General features: G+C 57.0%; 9 protein-coding genes across 9 annotated transcripts; 4 read left to right on the top strand and 5 right to left on the bottom strand.

Annotated features, from left to right (window-relative positions):
• Nucleotides 1-135: 135 nt before the first annotated feature.
• Nucleotides 136-1,050, bottom strand: B0H64DRAFT_405748 (uncharacterized protein). The gene has a single exon (XM_062804465.1). The coding sequence runs from the start codon at nt 878-880 to the stop codon at nt 326-328; it is 555 nt and encodes a 184-aa protein (XP_062655648.1). The 5' UTR covers nt 881-1,050; the 3' UTR covers nt 136-325.
• A 1,046-nt stretch (nt 1,051-2,096) lies between these two features.
• On the bottom strand, nt 2,097-2,968 carry B0H64DRAFT_364802 (concanavalin A-like lectin/glucanase domain-containing protein; the record flags this gene model as incomplete). The annotated part of the gene is made up of 3 exons (XM_062801851.1): nt 2,097-2,179; nt 2,253-2,473; nt 2,523-2,968. 3 exons carry the CDS (start codon nt 2,966-2,968, stop codon nt 2,097-2,099), a joined length of 750 nt encoding a protein of 249 aa, XP_062655647.1.
• A 927-nt stretch (nt 2,969-3,895) lies between these two features.
• Nucleotides 3,896-4,796, top strand: B0H64DRAFT_222193 (uncharacterized protein). Its single transcript, XM_062799583.1, has 2 exons — nt 3,896-4,222; nt 4,454-4,796. Exons 1-2 carry the CDS (start codon nt 4,127-4,129, stop codon nt 4,685-4,687), a joined length of 330 nt encoding a protein of 109 aa, XP_062655646.1. The 5' UTR covers nt 3,896-4,126; the 3' UTR covers nt 4,688-4,796.
• Nucleotides 4,742-7,133, bottom strand: B0H64DRAFT_222169 (S-adenosyl-L-methionine-dependent methyltransferase). The gene is made up of 3 exons (XM_062799582.1): nt 6,141-7,133; nt 5,468-6,073; nt 4,742-5,400 (listed from the first exon to the last, which is right to left on the bottom strand). Exons 1-3 carry the CDS (start codon nt 7,003-7,005, stop codon nt 5,060-5,062), a joined length of 1,812 nt encoding a protein of 603 aa, XP_062655645.1. The 5' UTR covers nt 7,006-7,133; the 3' UTR covers nt 4,742-5,059.
• Nucleotides 7,134-8,147, top strand: B0H64DRAFT_222168 (uncharacterized protein). Its single transcript, XM_062799581.1, has one exon. The coding sequence runs from the start codon at nt 7,262-7,264 to the stop codon at nt 7,811-7,813; it is 552 nt and encodes a 183-aa protein (XP_062655644.1). The 5' UTR covers nt 7,134-7,261; the 3' UTR covers nt 7,814-8,147.
• B0H64DRAFT_364800 (fungal-specific transcription factor domain-containing protein) lies at nt 8,135-10,567 on the bottom strand. The gene is made up of 6 exons (XM_062801850.1): nt 10,311-10,567; nt 10,233-10,252; nt 10,077-10,177; nt 9,787-10,011; nt 9,125-9,730; nt 8,135-9,071 (listed from the first exon to the last, which is right to left on the bottom strand). The coding sequence occupies exons 1-6, from the start codon at nt 10,378-10,380 to the stop codon at nt 8,240-8,242; spliced, it is 1,854 nt and encodes a 617-aa protein (XP_062655643.1). The 5' UTR covers nt 10,381-10,567; the 3' UTR covers nt 8,135-8,239.
• Nucleotides 10,568-10,985: 418 nt separating this feature from the next.
• On the top strand, nt 10,986-14,737 carry B0H64DRAFT_426336 (fungal-specific transcription factor domain-containing protein; the record flags this gene model as incomplete). Its single annotated transcript, XM_062805730.1, has 4 exons — nt 10,986-11,496; nt 11,570-12,101; nt 12,170-12,905; nt 12,982-14,737. The coding sequence occupies exons 1-4, from the start codon at nt 11,320-11,322 to the stop codon at nt 14,735-14,737; spliced, it is 3,201 nt and encodes a 1,066-aa protein (XP_062655642.1). The 5' UTR covers nt 10,986-11,319.
• Nucleotides 14,738-15,233: 496 nt separating this feature from the next.
• On the bottom strand, nt 15,234-17,870 carry B0H64DRAFT_328810 (uncharacterized protein; the record flags this gene model as incomplete). The annotated part of the gene is made up of 2 exons (XM_062800851.1): nt 15,234-17,499; nt 17,662-17,870. 2 exons carry the CDS (start codon nt 17,868-17,870, stop codon nt 15,234-15,236), a joined length of 2,475 nt encoding a protein of 824 aa, XP_062655641.1.
• Nucleotides 17,871-19,967: 2,097 nt separating this feature from the next.
• B0H64DRAFT_405735 (Alpha/Beta hydrolase protein) lies at nt 19,968-22,109 on the top strand. The gene is made up of 3 exons (XM_062804464.1): nt 19,968-20,418; nt 20,499-21,418; nt 21,497-22,109. Exons 1-3 carry the CDS (start codon nt 20,008-20,010, stop codon nt 21,945-21,947), a joined length of 1,782 nt encoding a protein of 593 aa, XP_062655640.1. The 5' UTR covers nt 19,968-20,007; the 3' UTR covers nt 21,948-22,109.
• The last annotated feature ends 209 nt before the right edge of the window (nt 22,110-22,318 follow it).

Genomic DNA, 22,318 nt, shown 5'->3' with positions numbered 1-22,318 from the left:
TTTGCCTCAAAATTTCTGCATTCCGCCGTCTCACCGCCTTCCCGCATGGCTAAACTAGGTTTAGCGCATTCTGCGATAGAGCGATAAGCAAGGATCAAGGAGCCCCGGAGCCGTCGGCCACTCGCCAATGGCGGGGAGCGCATTGTTCACAGGGACCGCTCACCAGAGACGGCGGCCGTGCTTCGGATGCAATTTGGTCATTGATGATTCGGACGAAGCTGGTATTCTCCGGTCTAGCACGAATTCGGCAATCAAGTTGAGCGGAGGGGCGAGTTTGAGCAGCAGTAAGCGTGTTGCCCCGTGACGACGGGTGGACATACACAGTTCAGGGAGTCATCGATCGGACACACTCGGCTTTGGGCTGCGTGAAAAGGTTGACCAAAGGTCCATCTCTCTTGGTATACACAGAACATCTAGGCCTAGCCATTTCTAAAGGGCGATGTTTAGTTTGTCGCCACCCTTCCCTATCGTCATTGCACAAGAAGTCGGGGGCTACGTTGTCCGGCCGAAGGCTGTTATGGCCGGGAGCATCCCTGAGTTTGCGCCGCCACCAACATGAGAAGGAGTTCAAGTGCACAGTAGGGTGTGCATGATGAGACTCGAGGGATAGTTTGAGGCAAACTAACGAGGAGGCGAGATACCCCATCGAATATCCAAGAACAATCCGATGGGTCGGGGCTTCCAACCCGTCGTCGAGCCTGGATAAGTTGAACCACGTGGGGCATCTAGTGGGCAAACACGTCCACGACGAAACACCACTTGGCCTGCAAGGCGGGGCTCCTACTGACTGACATGACGTTCCCAACAAATAAGAAATGAAATGCACATTGCGACATTTATCAAACCCAAGTTCGGGTCGGCAACTCGCCCATGTCCTCATCAACTCACCCGGCAAGTCCCCTTCCGCCAAAATCCGGGGCAAGGAACGTTAAAAAGATCCTTGTTGTTTCTGATAAGATTTTGGCGGGGTGATTCGCTTCACCCCACGTTCGCCAAGGCGAAGAATCAGATCGTGGCGCTGGTGGGTCTCACGATTTGCCATGCAACCTGAAAGGCCCCTGCTGGGTGTGGGCACAGAGCCAAGGACCTCACTTACGTGCTCCTTCCCGATCACCTCCTCGTAACCGAATAACTCGACTCTAGGTGGCGGGCAACCCGACCTCCTGACAAAGCCTACTGTGTACTTCAAGTTGTAGATTGACGATGCACACGCCGTAACACCATCATCAAATGCCCACGATGGCCCCCCCAACCTGGCATGCCCGTGCCTGGCAACCACCTCAAACCTTCCACTCGCAACAGCTGCCTGCTGCCTGCTGATTACTCCTAAGTACCTACCTACCCAACCACGACACAGGGTTCTTCAATGCGCGATAGGTAGGAATGAGACGCTCATGTTTGGCACGACCACTGCCACAACTCTGATACACCCACTGTTCTTTGAAATCGGGTCAAGCTACCCGGAGGCGGGAGCGACTAAAACTATGAGCTGAACTGGACGACTTGAAGTCCTCAAATTCTCAAGGCGCCATCTTCTTGCAGGATATCGAATCCACAAAATGGTAAACCAATCTCTAAGCTGTTGTTACTAACACACTCCACCAACTTAGTCATGTTCAAGTGGCGCGATACGATTATACGGCGTACGACTCGGAGTGTTCCTCGAAAGTTGGCAACGGTAAACACTGCTCAGTCGGCGGCTTAAGGTCTGGACTGATTCTCGGTGGAAAATGAGGTTTCGACCAAGAATTTGGTCATAGTTAGACGGCGGTCATGCAAGACAGGCTTTAGGCATGAGTCCCGTTTCACATGTAATCAATCATGGACGTTCGAAACAGACGAGAGGAGGGTCCGATTCATTGAACCCGTCTAGCATTACCTTGACCTCTACCATCTAGAAAGTCCTCGGGTCATCGTCGAACGCGACGTGATACCCCCATTATTTAACTCATGAGAACCGTCACATGGGTCATCAGTCGTGCCCAACCATCATCGTCCATCCGTTGTGCCGTGCCACTTTGATAACTAATAACCCGGTAGTTACCAAAGTCATAGTAGTAATCCATCGAACCACCAACCCTTCATTACGCTCTTTTTCACATATCCACACTGGCCGAGAACTGAGAAACGGTAAAAGTAGCCGGCCCACCAGTGAAGGCTTCTGTGCCAACTTGAAAGACTTCAAACCGATACCACCGCGGTCAGCATCGTCATGAAAAAGCAAAGCAAAGCAAAAGCAAAATTCATCTTACCAATGAGATTCTGGCTTTGGGCCGGAAAGCCATCATTGTCCTCCAGGTAGCTGAAGAATGGTTTGACGTCGGCGTTGAAGCTATTCATGTTTCTCGTGGCCACGAAGCTGTAGACGCTCATGCCGCCATTGTTGCCGACATAGAGCTGCCAACTATGCTCGCCGACCATGACGGTGCCCATTGAGGAGCCTATGGGAGCGACGTCCCCAAACACGGCAAGCCTGCAAGGACCATCAGCTACAGCTATTAGTCCACCCCCTGATCACTCACCATATCATTAATTCGTAGTCCCCGCCACTGTTCGAATGATTCGGGTCCTCGGCAGTGAAGAAATCGTAGGCAACGTTTGCGCGAATGTCGCTAGTATTGTAGTTCCACGATACTTCCGTTGGCATGCTGGTGATGGAGGAAATGGTGTTGCCCCTCGCGACCTGCCTACCGGAATACGCGTAGCTTTTCACCCGACTCTCATTACCTTCCCAGGTCCACGTCGTGTGCCACGAAACGCCGGAGCTGGAGCTGCTGTCGACGTATGTGCACTGTGAGCCCGAAGACGCCGACTCCGCGCCCCAGTTGTTGTTGTTAACCTCGTACCCGTTGCCGGACCAGTAGCCGTTTCTCTCGCAAAGCGTTGCCGTCTGTCGTCTGTGTAACGGATAGCATCCCGTAGGCGCCGCGGCTGCGAGGGCGGCCAGGAGGAACAGAACCAGCCTCATCACGATGGTCAATAATCGACTTGGATGACAAAACCAACGCCTTTCAGTTATGGATGTTTCGATTTGCACACATTCCTGCTTTTTAGGGGTTCCGCCCGTGATTAAAGTACACAATTCCGCCCCGAGCTATGTCTCAGCCCGCTCACCTTCCACACACACAGTCCGGGAAAGGAATGTGATACACTTCCTAACCCGAACTCTTGGTTACGTGGCCAGACAGCCGAGGGCCATTACCTAGGACCAGTCCGTGACGTTCCCGCGTCTCACCCCAACCCTCACCGTCTCGGGACTCGAGTGAACCCCAAAGCGCCAACCCGGGGTCGGGATTCCCACTCATTGTCCGGAGTCGAACGCCGTGCCACTTACCGGACCAATAAGCTCGTGGCCCCCATCGGCCTTTCTCAGTTGACCGTCACCGGTTCCGCCGCTTGGGGTTTGCACATGCAGATCAGCTTAATCCGAGACCTTTTCTTACTTCTATTCGTTTGTCATAGGAACGTTGTACCTAGCCCCCATCAAGCTACCAGGGGAATACTCTGCTGTATCACCTGGCCGCCGTTTATTGAACATGAAACCCTGGCATATTGTTAATGAAGACCACGCTTCCACTAACCGGCAGATCGAGCTCATACAGCCCCTGTATCAATCATGCTCAAACCAGGGGCCCGCGCCTGATGTTTTAACCAGTGGCATCTGTGGTTAGTAGAATAAACGGACTGCCCTGGGCGGGAGGGGCACAATGTTACGACGTGCTTGAGACTTATTCATTGTAAGCTAAGATTCTAGTACTATAAGGTAAGACACTTTATAACTAAAAGCCATACCCAAAAGCAATGCCCGAAGTAGTTGAAACGAAGATGATCGTTTTATCTCGATACGTAGGTACATTTGAGTGTTTCAAGGCTCTTTCACTCTGACGATGCCTTGCTCGTATTAACCGGACCCAGAAAGACACAATGGGGTCTGCTAGAGCTCGAATCAGCAACTCCTTTCGTGACGTCACAAACTCGACGTCAGACATGCTTGACATCGTCACCGCGCTCCAATCACCCTCTCCTCATTTTTGTAAAGCCTTCGCAACCATAATCCCCTCATAGAACCCAAGATTCACACCAAGCTCGCAACCGTTGTGACAAGAACCACACCAGCACCACAACCATGTCTTCGCCATCCAACAACCCCCAGAACCCCAGCCGCCCTGAGCAGCCCGGTCTCTGGACTGCACACGCCGAGTACATCAAAGGAGCCGCCGAGGTTCGTTGTCCATCCTCCTTTTACTACTTCCTCTCTCAAACTCAACATCCTCACTCTTCACCCATCCCCATAGCCGCCATAGCCCTTTCGCCCCATCTCTTCACCCCCTCCCAAACCCGCCTCACACCAGCCCCCCTTCCCGCCAACCCCTCCTCCCACCCCCAAAAGAAAACCCCCCAAAAAAAGAAGAAACCCCACTAACCCCCTCTTCCTTTTCCCCACCACGAACAGAGCGCCGTCGGCGCCATGACGGGCTCGCAAGCCTGGAGCGCCTCGGGCACGACCGACAAGGCGCACGCGCGCGCCGCGCTGCAGGCCGCCGCCGAGCGCCGCGACCCGGCCAAGAGCGGGTACGGGCGGGCCGAGGAGCTCGCCGGCAAGCTGACGGGCTGCGAGGGCATGAAGCACGAGGGCGCGGCTAGCAAGGGCGGCAGTGGTGGTGGGCCGAAGCCGAGGAGGGATTAGGTTGCGTTGGGTGAGTTGCGTGGCTGGGAGGAGGAAAAGGGGGTCGGGTTGTTGTGGCCCCCGAGGGTTGGGTGGCTGCTAGTATGTATGTAAAAACAGCTTTGATGCACGTTTCTTTCTACTCCTGGCTATCATTCGTTTGCATGAGTGCCCAGGTTCATCAAACATTGGACCGCAAGCAGAGTCACATGCCAGACCCGGGACCATTTCTCAGACTTGAACCAGGAGGGCGCTGTGGAATCGTCACTTCTCAAACCCGCTGCCAAATTTCCAAATACGAGTATGACCATGTCTCGCCCAACGCTACGAAACCAACCTACCGAGGCCCAACCCCTATTTTACAGCCCCTTCTCGACCTCCATCAACCACCCCTCACACACCCACCCCGGCCCCCTTCAGCGCAAGCTCAACAACAGCATGCGCCGTAGCGGCATGCCTAAACACGCCCGACACCCTCAGCCCCGCGGCATCAGCGAGCGCGGCAAACTGCTCGAGCGACCGCTCCTTGCCGCCGATGGAGAGCATCGAGAAGTCCTTGAAGGCCGCGTACAGTGGCAGCGGGCCGGGCGTGCTAGCCATGTCCGGGTTGAGCTGCTCCGAGATCAGCACGCGGCTGTCGGGGTACATGGCGTGCGAGATGTTGCGGAGGATAGTGGTGGCCACCGGGTCCGAGTAGTCGCGGATGATGTGCCGGAGGTAGTAGACCAACGCGCCTGGGGCCGGTGATTAGTAGTGAGCGACTGAGCAGGAGCAGGACCGAAACGCCAAGAATAAACACACCTTCAACAGGGGCCTCCTTAAAAAAGTCCATCCCCACCCAGCGCACCCCCTCCAGCACCTCATCGCCCTGTTCCCTCGCAGCCTCCACCACCTCCTCCATGTCCTGCACCACACACTGACCAGCGCTCAACCCGGGATACTCCCGCAGAAACTCCTTGGCGGTATGCCCATCCCCACCGCCCACATCCACCCAAACGGTCTCCCTCCCCGCCGCCGCCGCCCGCAGCACCCCCGTCATGTCATACACCCCCGTGACGGGCACGCGCTTGCTGGTCATGCGCATGGCGAGGCCAAAGTTCCGCAGCGCGGGCTCGTCCTTCTTGAGCAGCGAGAAGAAGTCCTCCTCCGGGCGGCCGGCTAGGTACGAGGTCGGGATGTGGGCCGGGCCGAGCGGCTCCGTCCGGCCGTAGGTGTCGAAGTAGGACGGGAGGACAGTGGAGACGGCCGCGACGTGGTTGTACATGAGGGAGAACATGGCGGACATGGGCTGGCCGGAGATGAGGAGCAAGGAGGTGGGGGTGTGGGAGAGGGACGGGGCTGGGTGGGTGGGCGAAGTGGGATGGTGGAGAAGGATGTTGGAGGAGGTGAGCATCGATGCGACGCGGGCTTCACCGTGTTAGCTGAGGTCTTGACGTCGGCACGGGAGAAACAAAGGGGGAGGTAGGGGACTTGCCAATGAGTCCCTCGTCGGCGTTGACTCGTGCAGCCAGCCCAGCATATGTGATACTATCCCCTTTGCTCGAGGGGATAATATCAAACGCACCCCAGTGCATAAAGAGACGCACGGCCGAGATGACGGACATGTTGGCAAACCAGCCCATGATGGTGTCGCCGGGAGGGCGGAGAGCAGTGGCCAACTCAAGGGTGTCTGTGACGGGTTTGATCCGAGCGGCGTCATCGGTTGCGATTTGAGAGATGCTGTGTGCGATGTTTGCGGTGAGGTCGAGGAGGTCTTGGTTGGGCTGAGGGGTGCTAGAAGGAGGCGATGCTTTGGTGTTGATGCCGTTGGCCTTGCTGTCCCCGTTGAGTTTACGCGTACCAACCCCATGGGACTCCATCCTATCGGCACCAGAGCTGGTGTTAGTCGCTGCAGAGTTGCGCGCACCCCGATCTAGTTGGTCAGTTGCCATGTTTTGGGTGTTGAGAGGTGCCTGGGCGATGTTGCTGGTGGGTTCGGATTCGACGGCCTTTATATCCGTCTGCTGCTGTCCGCTCACTTCGTCAATGTCCTTCCCCGGGCTGCTTGTCAGCACTGCTTCACTCAACAAATCCGCGGCTTCCCGCACAATTTGTGCCTGGTATCCGTTCATATCGTCCACCTTTCGTTTGTCAACCTCCAAACGCTTCGGAATTGCACTGGATTCAGGAGTTGGAATCCTGCTTCGGCCACCTGTTGTACCATTGGCAAGGTATGTGCCGATGATCCCTTGGACAGCTTTGAGGGTCTCGACGGCATCCAGATCTGAGGGCTGGGTTATGCTGATGCTGTGGTCGATGAGACCTGGCGTGGCATGGTTGCTGGTGAGATGAGTGGCCATCGTGAGGTTGGGAAAGGCCCTCCTAGGAACGGGGGAGATCCGGGAGGCCGTTGAAGTGAGACGCAGAAAACAAGGAGCGCCCCTGGAAATGGCAAGACGGTTGAGGTGCGTCGTAGACTATGCAAGCGGCCGATGTCACTTGTCATGGGCGTGAGTTCCAGTTGATTTGGCCGACCAATTGCTTACCGAGAGCGAGGCTTTATGTTCTCACCACTCTCGCCTACTTCGTAAATTGAACCCCTCATGTGGGTAGCTTATGAGTAGTCATTCCAGAGCACTGGTTGGTACCCGTATCCGGGTGCTGCCTTTGGCCGCCACCCTTGACGATATGGCTTGTGCTCGGCCCCTGTCTCCGGGACCGAAGCGACGGGTCGGGGACGTGACGGCTGGATATACCCCGAGCGACCACCCCAATCCGTCATCCAGCCTACACATGCAGCAGACCGCTCCAAATCCCACCCTTATTCCTTCCATGGGAGCCAATTATGCCCATCCTCAGCCGAAGGAATTCACCCCACGTGCGTGGTGGGACCGTTCCATGGCTTCAAACGTCAACATGCAGGCCGAATTTCGCTGCCATTCCAGTTTGGCCACACGGCGGCTCGGTTGTCCGGTATATCGCATGTCGTCTTGTCGTCATCCGTTACCCGTCCGAACGAATAGACAGCACGTCGCAACTGGTTCAAGCACTCTTCCTTTTACTGGCCTTGTTACCGGCTCGCCTCTTGTAGACAAAAGCCGGGAGTCCGGAAGAAGCCGTTTCGATCGGGAAGGGCGTGAAGATGGCTCATTCGTACACCGCCGATGACCGTCCGCGATAGAGCGGCAGCCGGTAGGCGGCAGGTGCAATCCTTAGTTGCCAATGTCCCTTGCGCGAAGGATCAAATATTCCATGCCGTCAACTGCTAAGAAAAATCCTCCAAAACGCTACGCAAAAATGCCCGAAAATATGAGGAATTGAGTTCACTGCTACCCGAGTTCCCCGAAGCTCTCTCAATCTCCACCAAAAGCAAACACGAGCTGGGACCGCGGAAGGTTACGCTTGTTCCGTGCCCCGTTCCCCACCCGAGCCGACTTGTCGCTTGACCGAACTGAGCCGCTCTCGAACCATGGCGCTAGACCTTCCCCCGTACCCCCACCTCCACCATCCACCCCAATCCACCCCAGCCCATCTTTCGGTCACGGTGTTTGTTGTTGGATCATGTTGGATCATTCGGGACCGGAACTAAACAGACTAAGCTCCCGGTATGGGTAGCCATTGGCCCGTTGGCGCTGGGTTTCTCATGGCTTGTCTGGTCGTGAGGTTCTTCCACACCTCGGCTGACAACCCCTCGAAGTTCTTCAGACAGGACAAGGCGCTCTCCCACCTATCGCCATACAGCCTCAAGGTAAGCTTCACTCTTTCTAAACATCGCACACTGCGATCTAAGTCATCACCGGTACCCCTGTCGAGCCTCACTGGCCGCGGGGGAGGTAACACTTTCCCCGGCGCGGGGGAAGGGATGGATGACCCCGACAGAATCAGATCGCCGATCTCCTGCAGAACCGCGACGAACTGCGATCCCATGAAAAGTACTCTGAGAGCATCGTGGTAAGTGTAAACGGCAGCGTTTTCCGCGAGTTTTGCGATGTCATATATCCTGTCAACGTACGAGATGACGTGGTCAAAGATCAGGAGCTTTCCATAAGCCGACACTTGAGCTCCTCTGGCGTTAGAAGCAATGCAGTAAACGTAGCTGTAGCGCAACTCCAACTCGAGCATCTCGCGGATGGCCGCCGGCATATCGGGCGGCAACCTCTCGGACCATTCCCACATCTCACGGTATTTTTGCCAGATGAAGGAGGTGATGTCTGGTAGGTGTTCGTTTGGGTTGCCTTGGTAAAGCGCCTGATACCACTCCGACTGCAATTGGCGTAGCCTGAAAAGAGGAAGAGAGGCGTCCGGGGATCGTTTGGCTGTGGTGCTGCCTGAGAGGGTGCTACTTGCCTGGAACGGCGAGGGGAGAGCCACGCACACGGCCTCATCGTAAAAGGAGAATGCGCGGGCATGAACCATGCTTATTGCCCTAGAAGCCATCGTTAGTGGCGTGAATGGCAAACATGAACAACAACTGCTAACCTATCGAGAGCGTAGGTGCAGTAGAAGGTCCTGCGGCGTTCATTTAACGCATCTTGGCCCATTTGCTGGATGTGCGGCGGATCCTGATGTAAACCTTGGTCGACCACAGCACGGCAGGTGAAGCCAATTGGATGCCAACTGTCAAAATGAGCAGGGTCGAGCATCGAGTACTGCGTAAGGAGCAATAGAGATTGGACCTGCGTTCCGTATCCCGGCCGCAGCGCCCTGTCGGCGTGTGGCAGCGCTCGTCCAACGAACTCGACAGCATGTTGGTAGTGTTCATCCCGCCGGCTCCGGCTCTGTGACGCAGAGCTGATGGCGAGGACCATCCAGAACAACCAGTATTCCGAACTCCTAATTTGCCGTCGGTGTTGTTGGTACAGGTCGCTAACCAGAGCATGTAGCAAAGTGCCGGGGAACACCGGGTAGATGGGTATGACATTGGTTTCGTAGAACTGAACAAGAGCCCTCGCGGTCGACTCCGCTGGCAGGTCCGCTGTCCTAGGCGTTGGAACTGGCTCGTTGGTCGAGGCCGCGAGGACCAGGCGGGCAAAAGTCATGTTCGACTCGGACGGCTCGAAGTCGCGGGTGGTGGTATTTACGGCTCTGCAACAAAGTTCAGTTGATCTTCTTGATGCGAAGCGCCACGAAGGTAAACTCACAGGTAGCCAAAGTCTGACACCAGCGTGTTGATATCTGCATCCTCCTGTGTCTGCACGGCTTTTCGGTGGATGGCGGCCCGAATAAACGCCATCGAGTCTTTCCGGTTCGGGTCACCGGCGGGAGGTTCATCAGGACCATTCAATGCTACTGAATCTTTCATGGAGCGAGCATAACCGAGTCTCCGCTCCAGCTTCTCTATCCTGAGCTCCAACGCCGCGACATAGCTAGACAGTCAGGCATGGGTTAATCACGAGAACCAGTATGTGTCACGGGAACGCCGCCCACATACCTCCTTTCCTTCCCACGAGCAAACTGGTCGTTAGCCGCGGTGCACTCCTTCTCGCGCCCGGCTTTTTCACACGCCGTACATGCCGGGAGCTTATTATCACACTGGTTAAGTGGTCAGCCAGGGGTGCACGTCAGCAAGCGGCTTCAGCCTTGTCACCTTGACTTTAGCAGAGCGACCTGAAGTGGGTAGGTTGTCAGCAGGAACAAGATCCGCAATTATAAGGTCTTTACTCACACCTTGAACATGCGGACACTGGCCGAGAGACCTTGAGGAGGGGACTGTCCGTCAACTTTGACCGGAGCATGGCGAACGCGGCAGCTCCCCTGGGGGAAAGCTTCACTTTTCCCTCGACCAAAGACGAAAGTCCTCTGGAATACAATCGGGCACGGGAGAGAAAGAACTTGGCGCTCGATCGGATGAGATTGCGCGATGTCAAGGGTTGTTCTTGCTCTGAAGTACCTCAGTGCTGGTGGGGCAAATAATTGTGAAGCTGATTTGAGCCCCACTGGACGGGAGCAAGGAAGTGGGGTTCGGAGGCGGAAGCAGGAAGGTTGAAACGGGACTCGACGACCCCACTGCGCAGCAGTCCCATGAACCCCGCATCAATTGGAGGTTTCGAGTCCTCATCTTGTGGGCTCTCGAGTCCAGACAATGTCTGATATTCCGATAGTGATCGCCAGCTAGTTTATGACGGCGTGAGTTGTCGGGTCAAGTGATAGACGGTTATCTTGCTTTTTACATTGTCTCCAAAACTTAGAGGTATGCTTTTCACTCCTAAGGCCTCCGTGAGCTCCCAATGGGTACCTTCCAGCACCGGGTCGGCAGGGGTCCAGCTGTGGGAACGGCAGCTGGATAACGAATCAGGGATAGCGCACGAGGCTGTCGAGTGCCCTTGAAACTGCCCGCCCTCAACTTTGACATGCAGTGCCATTTGTTGGGTCCATCCCCTTCCATCCCCAATGCCTCGATGGAGTCGCCGCCCGATCTCATATCAGACGGCATGGGCCCGATCCCGTGAAGCTTTCAGATGATTTGGGAAATACATCAAGTGCCCACACGCCAACCAATAATATTCTCGCAGCTTGCTTCCCCGACATCGTATTGCCTGGACTTGAACAACTTCCCGTATCTAATCGATCGCCGCAGTCCTGATCCTTAACGCTCCTCTCGAGCACTGCAGTTACCGCCAGCAACGCTTCGAGGCTTTGGCTCCTCGGGTCGGACGGGATTAGCGGCAGTACCAATGGACCCTGCCACTGTCTTCCATCAATCTCTGGGCTCAGTACTTCCGCCCCAGCACTTCTTCCCGGGTCGAGCTCCGGTGCCCGGGCCGTATCCATGGGACAACCCGGAGCAGGGTTCGCACGATGCACCACACCGCGTCGCCCATACTCTAACGGCATGCCATAGATGCCGCAAGGTAAGCCGCCTCTCCCTCCGTTTGCGTCGGCTCTCGAATTCGTTCTTTTCTGACCGCCTTCGCCGCCGGGTAGAGAAAGACGAGGTGCGACCCCGCCCTTCCGCGATGCCTCCCCTGCGAACGGGCGGGCTCGACGTGCGAGTACTACGACAGCGCCAAGGGGAGGAATGTGAACCGCTCCCACGTTGTCATACTCCAAAAAAGAGTGCGCGAACTCGAGGCCGAGCTTGCCCAATACACCGACCAAGACAACGATGACCCGTACAACTATGACGACATGGTATTTCCCGGCGGCATTGTCCGCCTCAACGAGACGGACGAAACGCCACGCTACCTCGGGCCGAGTAGCGGTACGGCCATGACCCGCCTGTTGATGGAGGAGGCGAAGAGATATGCCGAGTCGCGGAGGATAGCCAGCCTGATCCCTGCGGTGCTTGCGAGGCGGGCTGAACAGAGAGACCGCATGCAGAGTGTGGTCATGGGGACTAGCATCAGCGGACCTTCCGACAGGACCAAGAGCTATCCCCCCCACAGCATCATTCCGGCGTCCGGCTTGCCAAGCAGAGAGATCGTCGACGGCCTAGTACGGGCCTTCAACGACAGAAGTAGGCTTCCCGCACCACCTTTCTGCGCAGCAGCGGGGATATTCCGGATGCTAACCAAGGAATATTAGTCCAAGTATTCACTCCTATTCTTCACGAAAAGATGTTTGAGGAAGACGTGAACTCTGTGTTTGCCGGGGATACGGACCCCTACAAGCACTTTGTCGTGAATATGGTGGTGGCTATCAGCTTGCAAAAAATGGGCAAGTACGCCGGCCTCCCTGACAGCTATTATCTCAACGCAATGCGGCGTTTTGAGGACGTTGTCTGCCCCCAGGATTTGAAGACCCTCCAGTGTCTGGTTCTGATCGGACAATATTCTTTTATGACGCCAACCAGGACCGCCACGTACTACGTGACTGGGCTCGCAACCAGGATCTGTCAGCAGATGCGCCTCGGGGACGAGGGGACCATCGGCATGGGTGTGACGGACCCGCTGGACCTTGACATGAGGAGGAGAGTGAGCTGGATTGTTACCGCGCAAGAGTTGGGCTTGGCCAACATTATGGGTAGGCCTAACGGCCTCGCTAAAGCTGATGATTTCATAGACGTCAAGTTCTTCGAACCCGTTCTGGACGAGGACATCACCCCGGAGGGCATCCGCTCCGGCAACCCTTGCGAAAAGAAGATAGCCGCCATCCACTTTTGCAAGATGAGGCTTCTGCAGGCGGAAATCCGCCGGGTGCTTTACGAGAAGAAACGCCCCCAACCTTCTCAGGACCTTCAGCCTTGGTTCGTTCAAATGGAGCAGAGACTCACGGAGTGGGTCGATGCCTGCCCCACGAAGCCTGCTTGGTTTAAACCTTGGTGAGTCCATCCATTACCGCCTACCTTTCGAGCATTCGGTTGATGTCTATGACAGGCTCAATGGATGCTACCACAGCATGATCATATCCCTTTACCGCCCCTCTCCGCAAGTGCCTAAGCCCGCCGCCAACGCAGCAATGAGGTGTTTCGAGGGTTCGCGCTCCATCATCGACTTGACGAATCGCCAGATCGAAGAGGGCACTGTTGATATTTCGTGGGAGTCTTTGTTGACTGTCTACGCCTCACTAAATGCGCTTCTCTGGTCTATCTCATACGCCGAAGTACGCGACACACACAACCGGGAGGACGTTCAGGATCTGGCAGCGACCGCTCTGGAGGCGATTAAAATCTTCTCCGACCGATGGCCTGGGTCCTCGTCCGCAGTCCAACTATATACCGTGATCGCCGATGCTTGTCTCCAGAGCTATGATGCGGGCGAGGAGACCCCTTCACCACCGCCGGGTAGTCAGCTCGGAACGCCAGTCACTTTGGCTGGTCCGAAGTCCCCCGAGTCGGATACCTCGAGGGATACTCCGACCCGTCAAACACAGCCACAGTCGGCCACCTCACTCTTCAATACATCCTCCCCCTTCGGGTACGTGTTCGATGCCGCCAATAACCCGCTAGGTGCTCAGTACGGATTCGAGAGTGAGGCCTCTCCCTTCCCACACCAACCCAGCTTCCGTTCCAACTCGATCTTCATGAGCCCTTCGACGGACGCGAACGGCCGTAGGTTATCGAACCTCGCGCCTGACTCAAACGAAGCTTCTGCCCCCAGCCGCATGGGAACCACACCTCCGCCGCTTCTAGCGATACCCAAGCCTGAACCTGCACCACCCGTGACCACGCCCTTGATCACCTCCTTGCCTTCGCCTCCAGAGTCCCTCGCTCCCACATCCGCCCAGCCCGGTATCCACCTCTCTCCGAGGCTGACAAGAGAAACAACTCCCATGCAAACACCAACTCTTCATAACACCACCCCGGTTCCGATACCCCACCATACCCCGGCACCAATAATACACGTGAAGCAGGAGCCCCTAGAATTGTTCCATTCCAGTCATTTCCAGCAACACCGGCCACAGGGACAACACCACCACCAACAACAGCAACAATCACCACATCCAGAACTTTCCGCCCAGGCGGGCCCACGACGTCCGCCACCCCCCTTCGTCACTCCACCACCGCAACCCCAACATATCCCACAACAACATCAACATCAACAACAACCCCAACAACCCCAACAACGGCCGCCGCCGTCTCACGGACCGGTAGACTGGTACAACCCCCTCCCCCAATTCATCCCCCCCCACGTCTTCACAAGCGGCATGGGCGGCGGGCCCTCCTTCTGGAACGGCACGCCCAACCCCTTCACGGGCAACCACCTCAACCCGAACGTGATGCAGGTGCCGTACGGCGCCGCACGCAACGGCGTGCCGAGCGGCGGCGGTCTGCAGCACACGGCAAGCTGGAACCTGGACGGTTTCGGAGCCGGCGGGCCGCAGGACGGAGGTGTAGGTGGTGGTGGTGGTAGTGGTGGAGGAGGAGGAGGAGGAGGAGGAGGAGGCATGTTTGCCCCCGCTGGACCGGGCCTCGCACCCGGTCCCGGCCCCGGCCCCGGCTTCGGTTACAGCCCCGGCATGGCCGGTGACTACTATGACTCGTTCATGAACGGTCGGCATGGGAGCCTCAGTCATGAGCAGCAGCTGGAGCTGATGGATGTGTTGGAGACGGAGGGGATGAGTGATATTGACAGTTTCTTGAACTTGGGTATGGGCGGTGCTGGTGGTGCGGGTGGAGGGATGGGTGGTCCTGGCGGGGTGCAGTGGGGTTGAGGTTGGTTTGGGAGGGGGAAGGAAGGGGGGATATATATATCGCGGGGGGTCGACTGCGTAGGGCGGTGCGATTGGATTTGCTCTGGTTACTGTCTCTGGTTGGGATACTAGAAAGAGGGCTTTTTTGGAAAGAGTTTGGGTTGGTATGGGTGCTTCGTCTGTGGATGCTTAAGCTGGTTATATAGGTATTTCTTTTTCTCTTGTTGCTTGCGTATTCCGGATGATTCCCCCGTCTTTTCGACAGTCTCGGTTTTAGCTAGCTGCGCAGCCAGTTGATCTGATCGGATGGTTCGAGTATTGAGCTACCAGTGCTGTCTAGGCGTGAAACACAGAGTTCGTTCTGTCCATTGGGCTCATGTCTTGCATTGGTCGGGGTCATAATCGGCTGGCTGCAAGGCCGGCACAAACTGGGTCCTCGATTCCAAGCAGTGTATACATCAGCAAGTCTCATAGATTTCCATATATATACCTTTTTTTGGCCGCCCTCTCTTCAACCTTAGGTCGTGCCCGTCCCCTCCGCATCCCCGACCGCGGACGCACCACTGCCATCCATGGCATTCGTCTTTTTCGCCGGCTTTTTCCTCCGCTTTCGCGACCCTTCACCCACGCCGGCCGCTGTGTTGGGAGCCGGGGCCTCGGTTACCCAGCGGGCGATAGCGCCTGCACGCTCGCTGGCGAGGAGGTGGTAATCTTTGTCGTCGGAGGCGGGGGAAGGTGCAACGCGACGGCCACTGGCTGACATAGCGCCCGACACCGGAAACACGGGAGGCAGTGCGGTGGGGTTTGCGGTATCGACGCCGGCGCTTGTGTTGTCCATCGCGGCCGCATCGGCCCCTGCAGTTGTTGGATTTCCCAGCTCACTTCTGACGAGCTGGGCGTCCAGGGCGGCGGCGGCGTTATCGAGACGGTAGTCGCGCTCAGCGCGCAGTTGGCGGGCGCGGATGGCTAGCCGGAGAGCGGCTTCGTCTGATCCGGCATCGTCGCTGAAGGTATCCACGGCGGCGTGCTGGGAGGCGAGGTCTTCGCCGTGCTCAGGGGTGCCGCCAGGCCTCGCTGAGGAGTCATGGGTAATCCCCAAGCTGTCGCTTCCTGGGGTCGGGAGGGCTTGTTGAAGCGGCGATGGAGATACGGGGACTAGCGTGGAGCCGTTTCCGGCAGATTGGAAGAGCGGGAGGGGTGTTGGTGCACAGAGGTCCTCCCAGGATCCAGCCAGCTGGATCCAATTGCCGCCCGCTCGTAGTACTTCAATCCAGTCCGCTCGGGCAGGGCATCGGCTAGATTGAAACACCGGGTAGCCATCGGCTAGACGGGCGAGGCGGGCTACCATGTTGGCGTGGCGAAGCAGTTCTTTGGCCGAAGTTTGGATCAGACAGTGGCACAATAAAAGGGCATGGAGGGCGTCGGTGAGGAGAGGATGACAGGTTAGTGTTTCAGTCGTGGTTTGTACAAAGCCGGCAGCTGGTGGCCCGCGGGTGGCCGTGACCATTTCCGTGCTTGGGTAAGGGGGGAGGCCAGCAGGTTGCGAGGATGTGAAGAGGTCTGATAACGCGTAGATACGGTGAGGCGCGGTTACGGTCTCACCTTCTCTAGCGTGGGGTGAACGTGGCCCGGGTGGATGGCTGTAGGACCGCGGTGCCCTGGTGCCGTTGACGGCAGAGTTAACCCTGCGGGCGAAATCCTCGGCGAGCCCGATAGGCAGGTCCGGCGAATAGTCAAAATGGGAAAGGTAGGCGGTGTAGTCTCGCAATGCCCGCTTCGCGTTTTGTCTCACCAACTTCCTGGCTCCCTCCATTCCGTTCTGTGCTGCCCTTCCCGCTGGCGATAGCACAGGCCGCGGCTCTTCCGCCGCATGCTCGGCCTGCGCGCTATCAGGGAAGTGAGCGTCGGCTGTAGTCAAGTCCCCCCCTAGGGCGGCGCCAACGTGGCGGCAGGCAATGGCCAAGTGAATGCCCGCCCTTTGGAAAAGCAACTGCAACTCCAAACTGCCTGGTTGTTCTCCCCCCTTCAACATGATGTCTTCCTGCCTTCGAGGGCTCCCGTACGGTTGGCCCCCCAAAGGCTGGTTTCCCCGGGCCGGTTTCGGCGAGGCATGTGCAGGCCGGTGCAGGCGATGAAGCTTGAGGGCTGCCGTCAAGTCGTCAACCGCGCCCTCGTCATCCCCCTTGAAAACGCGCACCATAGCCCGGGTCCTCAATGGCGCTGGGTCAGATGGTTTCGCGGCAGCAATCTCGTCGAGCGGCGTCAGGCTGGTGCACTCGACCAGCTGGCGGCTTGGGATCTTCTCGTGAAAGAAATGGACATATTTGGCAGCGGAGTCCTGGGGATTCCGCTGGAGCACTAGGGATGCCACCTCCTCGAGGGTAGAGGCGCCTTGCATTGTGGCAACGCTACTAGCAATCTCATCCAGTCGATATGCTTCCATCAGCTTCTGCGTTGCCTGCTCCCTCATCCTGTGTTTCCTCTCCGGGCTCAGCTTCGTCTGCGGCGGCGGACGGTGACCAAAGCCGAAACCTAGCATGGATGCAGGATGAGAAGCGTGGTTAGGGCCCCGCTGGCCGATGGTGGCCACGCCGCTAGCAGCACGCACGGCGAGGTCGGTGGCCTCGTCGACCAGCCGCCTGATCTTGACTAGATCAAAGAAAACGGAAGGGTCGATGGGCCGCGGTCTCGGGGCATTGTAGTTTACATTCGCGATAGTCTCGAGAACCTCTGGAGGTAGTTGGAGCCATGGTCCGTGGAAGGACGATATGTATCGCCAATGTCTGCGGTACCTGGGTCAGCTGTCCGTCGCCAGCACGAAAAGGGCAAGAACAGCAAGTGCAGAGAGGGCAAGAAGCCTAGCCGATGTAAGAGGGGGTGGATTGCACGACCGATGGCAGGGGTACTGTGTAGAGGTGACGGGGGATGCTGGAAAGCAAGCGCACTTGTTCCTACAGATTACAAGCACCTGTTGCGACAGCGGTGGTTGCGGGGCAACCTTGGGCTTCGAAAGCTGCTTGGTGGCAGCCAGTAGCTGTGATGGCGACGGCGATAGCGACAATGACAACGGTAATGATGGCGGCACGGAGGAGGGTGAGTGGTCACCATGATGCTCACCATCTTCGCCGAGCTCGGTCCTATTCTTGCCGGGCATCTCCGGGAGCTCGAGGTCGAGTCGGCCGAGATATGGCGCGATTGGCGGGCCGTGGCGGCGCAGCTTTCGGGGGGGAGCGATTGGCAATTGGCAGCGAGTAACTCCCGAATTTCGCAGCGCCTGAATTTCTGGATGCCGAGGGCAAGACGTGAATGGCCGGTCGAGTCGAGTCAGCGACAATCGCATCCGCGACCAACAGTTCCGGGCAAGGCTCGAGGCGCCGAACAAAGGAAGCAGAATGGGCCGTAGCAACCTAGAAGAAACCGCAACACCAAAACGGATTCACCTCAATGCCATCATCCGCGGCCGGGCAGGTACCGCGTGTGCCACTCGCTGAGGGCATTCGGGCGGAACATCACGTGCCCGGGCAGTGGACATGAGGAATTGACAATGATGGTAACATGCAATGCAGCGCCATTTTAATATGGACGAAGGAGGAATTCCTCAAATGTTGGAGGTTCTTCGCGACGGCGACCACCATACCGTCGGTCATGATGAGAACGGACACCGGTTGAGTCAAGGCGGACGGATGGCAGAGGTGTGCCAACCTGCAGGCACCACTGCAGGCACCACCACCAACATGCGCAACCCTAACCCGAGCATTTCCAAGAACACCAACACCAAACCCGTCATCACCATTTTACCTTCCCCCCATTTTCCGTCTGCGATTCTGACTTCGACTTTCATCAGCCCGACCCCGTTTGCCACGGCCTCTCTTACCACTCAGACTGGCTGTGAGAAGGTGGCACCACCGCCTATCTCCGTATTTCGTGACAGTGTCTAAGCCTATTCTGCTGCGGCACCTCACCCCAGTCCTCGAGATCCCAAGAACCTTGATATTTAGCTGGCTACGTGTTTGTTGCAGTATTACCCCACACGGCTCATGGAAAAGCTTTTTCCAGGTGGGCGTAAATACGTGGAAAGCCTGGATCATGTAACACCACAATAGGTATGTACCTACCAATAGACTAGTCACTGTCGGTTGGGCTGATATCATGTTTTATAAGATGCGGCGTACACCCAAATGGAATAAAACGAGCAATGAGGATATTAACGGAAGGGGAGAAAGGATGCAACTGCCCTTGGAGCCGTTGTCCGATGAGGAACCAGGAAACGACACAGTCAGGACAAGTGAAAGAAAGGGGAAGGGGTACGAGTACCTAGTCATCCACTGAGTATTTGCTCTTCGAACTACTGCACGGATCGATTCAATCGCATAGCTCAGGTAGCAAATCAGCATGAAACTCGAAAAGTGTCGACTTCCTCCCGTTGTTACATGTAGACTTACACTCTTGTGAATTACTCCATCAGATTCACTCGGCCGTTGCTCCCCCTTATGGGGCATAACATGACGTAGTTTGTAGGAAGGTTGCTGGCCCGCTTGGCTACTATGTACCCAGGCACCTACCTCGGTAACTTGCCAACTTCAAGGTTGCTTTGGAGCATTTCCCCGTCCCACCGCAATGGTACCTCCCCCCCACAAGCATCTTTTCCCCGCAAAGCCCGATTGGGCAGGACCGCCATGGGTTCGGGCAACGTTTTCCATTCTTGATAATAACCGTCGAATGATTAGTAAGGAAACACGATGAATGGGACTAGTATACTTGTACTGCCCTCGGTATCTATGTGGGTAGTTATCAATGGTTCAATGAGGTATTACGGTATCCGGATGGATGGACAGAAAAGAACCTTGCATACAGTTATGTTGTCCGGTTGGTGGATTGGGTTTCGAGAAACGGCGCGGTAAACTTGGGTGCTTGGGTACATAATGGAACTTACCGATATGATCAGCGAATGCTACCTCCGCCTGCCCAGCTTCCTCCGACTGCTTCATCCGTGCCAATCCCGTCAGTCGGGGTCACCGTGCCTCACCCCAGAGAGGAACCGCCAAGGTGGAACCGAGCTCCGGCATATGCTGGACGCCCTAGGGTCCTTAGTTACTTCGTGTCGTTTTCTTCCGCACGGTTAGACGAAACCGACCGAAATGGCGCCGAGCGAGCACGGCAGCCGCGGTCGTGTGAGAGTATAAGTTGGGGCCTTGGGGGTTTACCCAGGAGTCGGAAGCCAGGTTTTCTCACTTGCTCGACGTGCATCTTAGATCAGTCTTGTTCCGCTGTCAGCCTGTCTGTCAAAAGCCATGATGGCCAGTTGGTCCACCTCACTCCTAGGCGCCGGCCTCTGCTGGTTGGCGTCTATGGCGGACGCCTTGCCGTCCCACGTCTTCCAGAATTCTACCGCTCCGCCCGTCGTTGCGGTCAAGAATGGCTCGTATGCCGGGATACACTCGGCCGAGTACAACCAGGACTTCTTCCTCGGCATGCCTTATGCCCAGGTAGCCCCTCGGTTCACCGTCTCGCAGCATCTAAACTCGTCGTGGGAGGGTGTCCGGAATGCCACTGTATATCCACGGCACTGCATCGGCTACGGCGGCGACCAAATTGGCTATGAAGTCTCGGAGGACTGCCTGTACCTAAACGTTATCCGACCGGCCGGCATCTCCGACACTGCTGGTCTTCCGGTGGCTGTCTGGATCCATGGCGGCGGTTTGGTGAGTTCCCTTCCGCCCAGTTACAAATTCCGGCTGGGCATGTCTTTTCTGACAATTCCGGTTTCTCTACTGTTTCGCAGGCTATGGGCGGCTCGGCAGACAGGCGCTACAACCTCTCCTTTGTGGTGGAGAACAGTGTCGAGCAAGGCACGCCCATGATCGGCGTCAGCCTCAACTACCGCCTGTCCGCCTTCGGCTTCCCTCAGGGCGAGGAGGCCCTGGCGGCGGGGGTAACAAACCTGGGCTTCAGGGACCAGCGACTGGCGCTGCGGTGGCTGCACGAGAACATCGCGGCCTTTGGCGGCGCCCCGGACAAGGTGACGATCTGGGGCGAGAGCTCCGGCGCCGAGAGCGTGACCGCGCAGACGGTGGCCTATGGCGGCCGCGACGACGGTCTGTTCCGCGGCGTCATCGCCCAGTCCGGGTACGGGGGCTTCATCGGGCGGTACGCCGGCGGCCTGAACGCCAGCGGCGCCATGCAGGACACCTACGACAGGCTCGTGCGCAACACCAGCTGCGCCCACACGGTCGGCACGCCCGCCTCCCTCGACTGCCTGCGCGCCCTGCCGCTGGACGACTTGAACGAGGCGCTAAACGGCACGGCTGCCAACCCGTGGTCGCCGGTGCTGGACGGCGACTTCATCGCCGACTACCCCTCCAAGCAGCTGAGAGAGGGCCGCTTCCCCCAGGTGCACCTGCTACTCGGCTGCAACTCGGAAGAGGGAGCATCGTTTGGCACGGAAGTGGGCCCCGACGGCGGCGGCGTCAACACGGACGACGAGATGCGGAAGGCTGTCACGGTCATTGTGGGACCCGAGGTTCAAGAGACGGTCGGCAAGACGGTCGAGCAGGTAGTGGACGAGTTGATGTTCTTATACCCCAACATCCAGGCCGTCGGTGTCCCAGGCCTTGACAAGTGGCCCGTCATCCAGCCCGGCGACGAGGTAGCCCAAATCGTGGGCTCACAGTACCGCCGTACGGCTGCTCTGTTTGGGGACTAGTATGTTTTCCCGTCCGGTGCAAAAGAAGAAACGAGGAGGAGAGTACCTGGTGATTACTGACAAGCGGAACTTTGCAGCATGATGCACTTCTCCCGACGGCGCGCGAGCCTGGCCTTTGCGAAGCAAGGGATTCCCGCTTGGAGCTACCGTTTCGACGTTGTGCTACCCAGTATCCCCGACTTCATCGGAGCCACGCACTTCCAGGAAGTCGCCTTCGTGTTCCACAATATTCGCGGCGAAGGTTACGACAAAAAGCCGTTTGCCAACGGCACCGAGGCGCTCGTCGGGCTGGCCAAAACCATGTCGACCGGGTGGATCAACTTCGTCACGGGCCAGGACCCCAATGGCGCCGAGGGGTTGGGCCTTCCGGGCGGGGTGTCCTGGCCGGCGTATAATGCCAGCGTCGGTGGCGGAGTTGGCCAGAATCTGGTCTGGTCGGACAAGGGCAGCTATGTTGAGACGGACGATTGGCGGGTTGAAGGGATCAACTACTTTATCGAGAACAGTTTGAGGGTGTTTGGCATATAAGCCGTGATACCTGACCCAGCCACGGGGCATATAGAAGCTTGGGAGGCAAGAGAGGAAAGATCGGAGGCAGATAATTATTGCAGATATCGTAGAATTTGGCAGTCCCGGGGATCTAAAAACGGGTGCCACTTAGCCGATCTCAGTATGCTCGGTTTCCGTAGTAGAAAACGATGTAAACGGATGTACGGCTTCTAGAATAAATGGCATGGCGAGTTGGCTGCCTGTTGTGGAAGGTCGCGGTAACTTGAACGCAACTTCCTTTTTCCAAATGGCCACTGGCATTCAACCATACTTCGAACATCTTTCAACACGGTCAATACAACTTTGCTAAAACGTGCCAACACCCGATCAACACCTGATCGATAACAAGG

The sequence above is a fragment of the Chaetomium fimeti genome, assembly GCF_033439085.1.
Source record: "Chaetomium fimeti strain CBS 168.71 chromosome Unknown B0H64scaffold_7, whole genome shotgun sequence".
In the NCBI taxonomy this organism is placed as follows: domain Eukaryota; kingdom Fungi; phylum Ascomycota; class Sordariomycetes; order Sordariales; family Chaetomiaceae; genus Chaetomium; species Chaetomium fimeti.
Note: the sequence above shows the minus strand (reverse complement) of the source record. Positions and strands in the feature narration are given on the sequence as shown.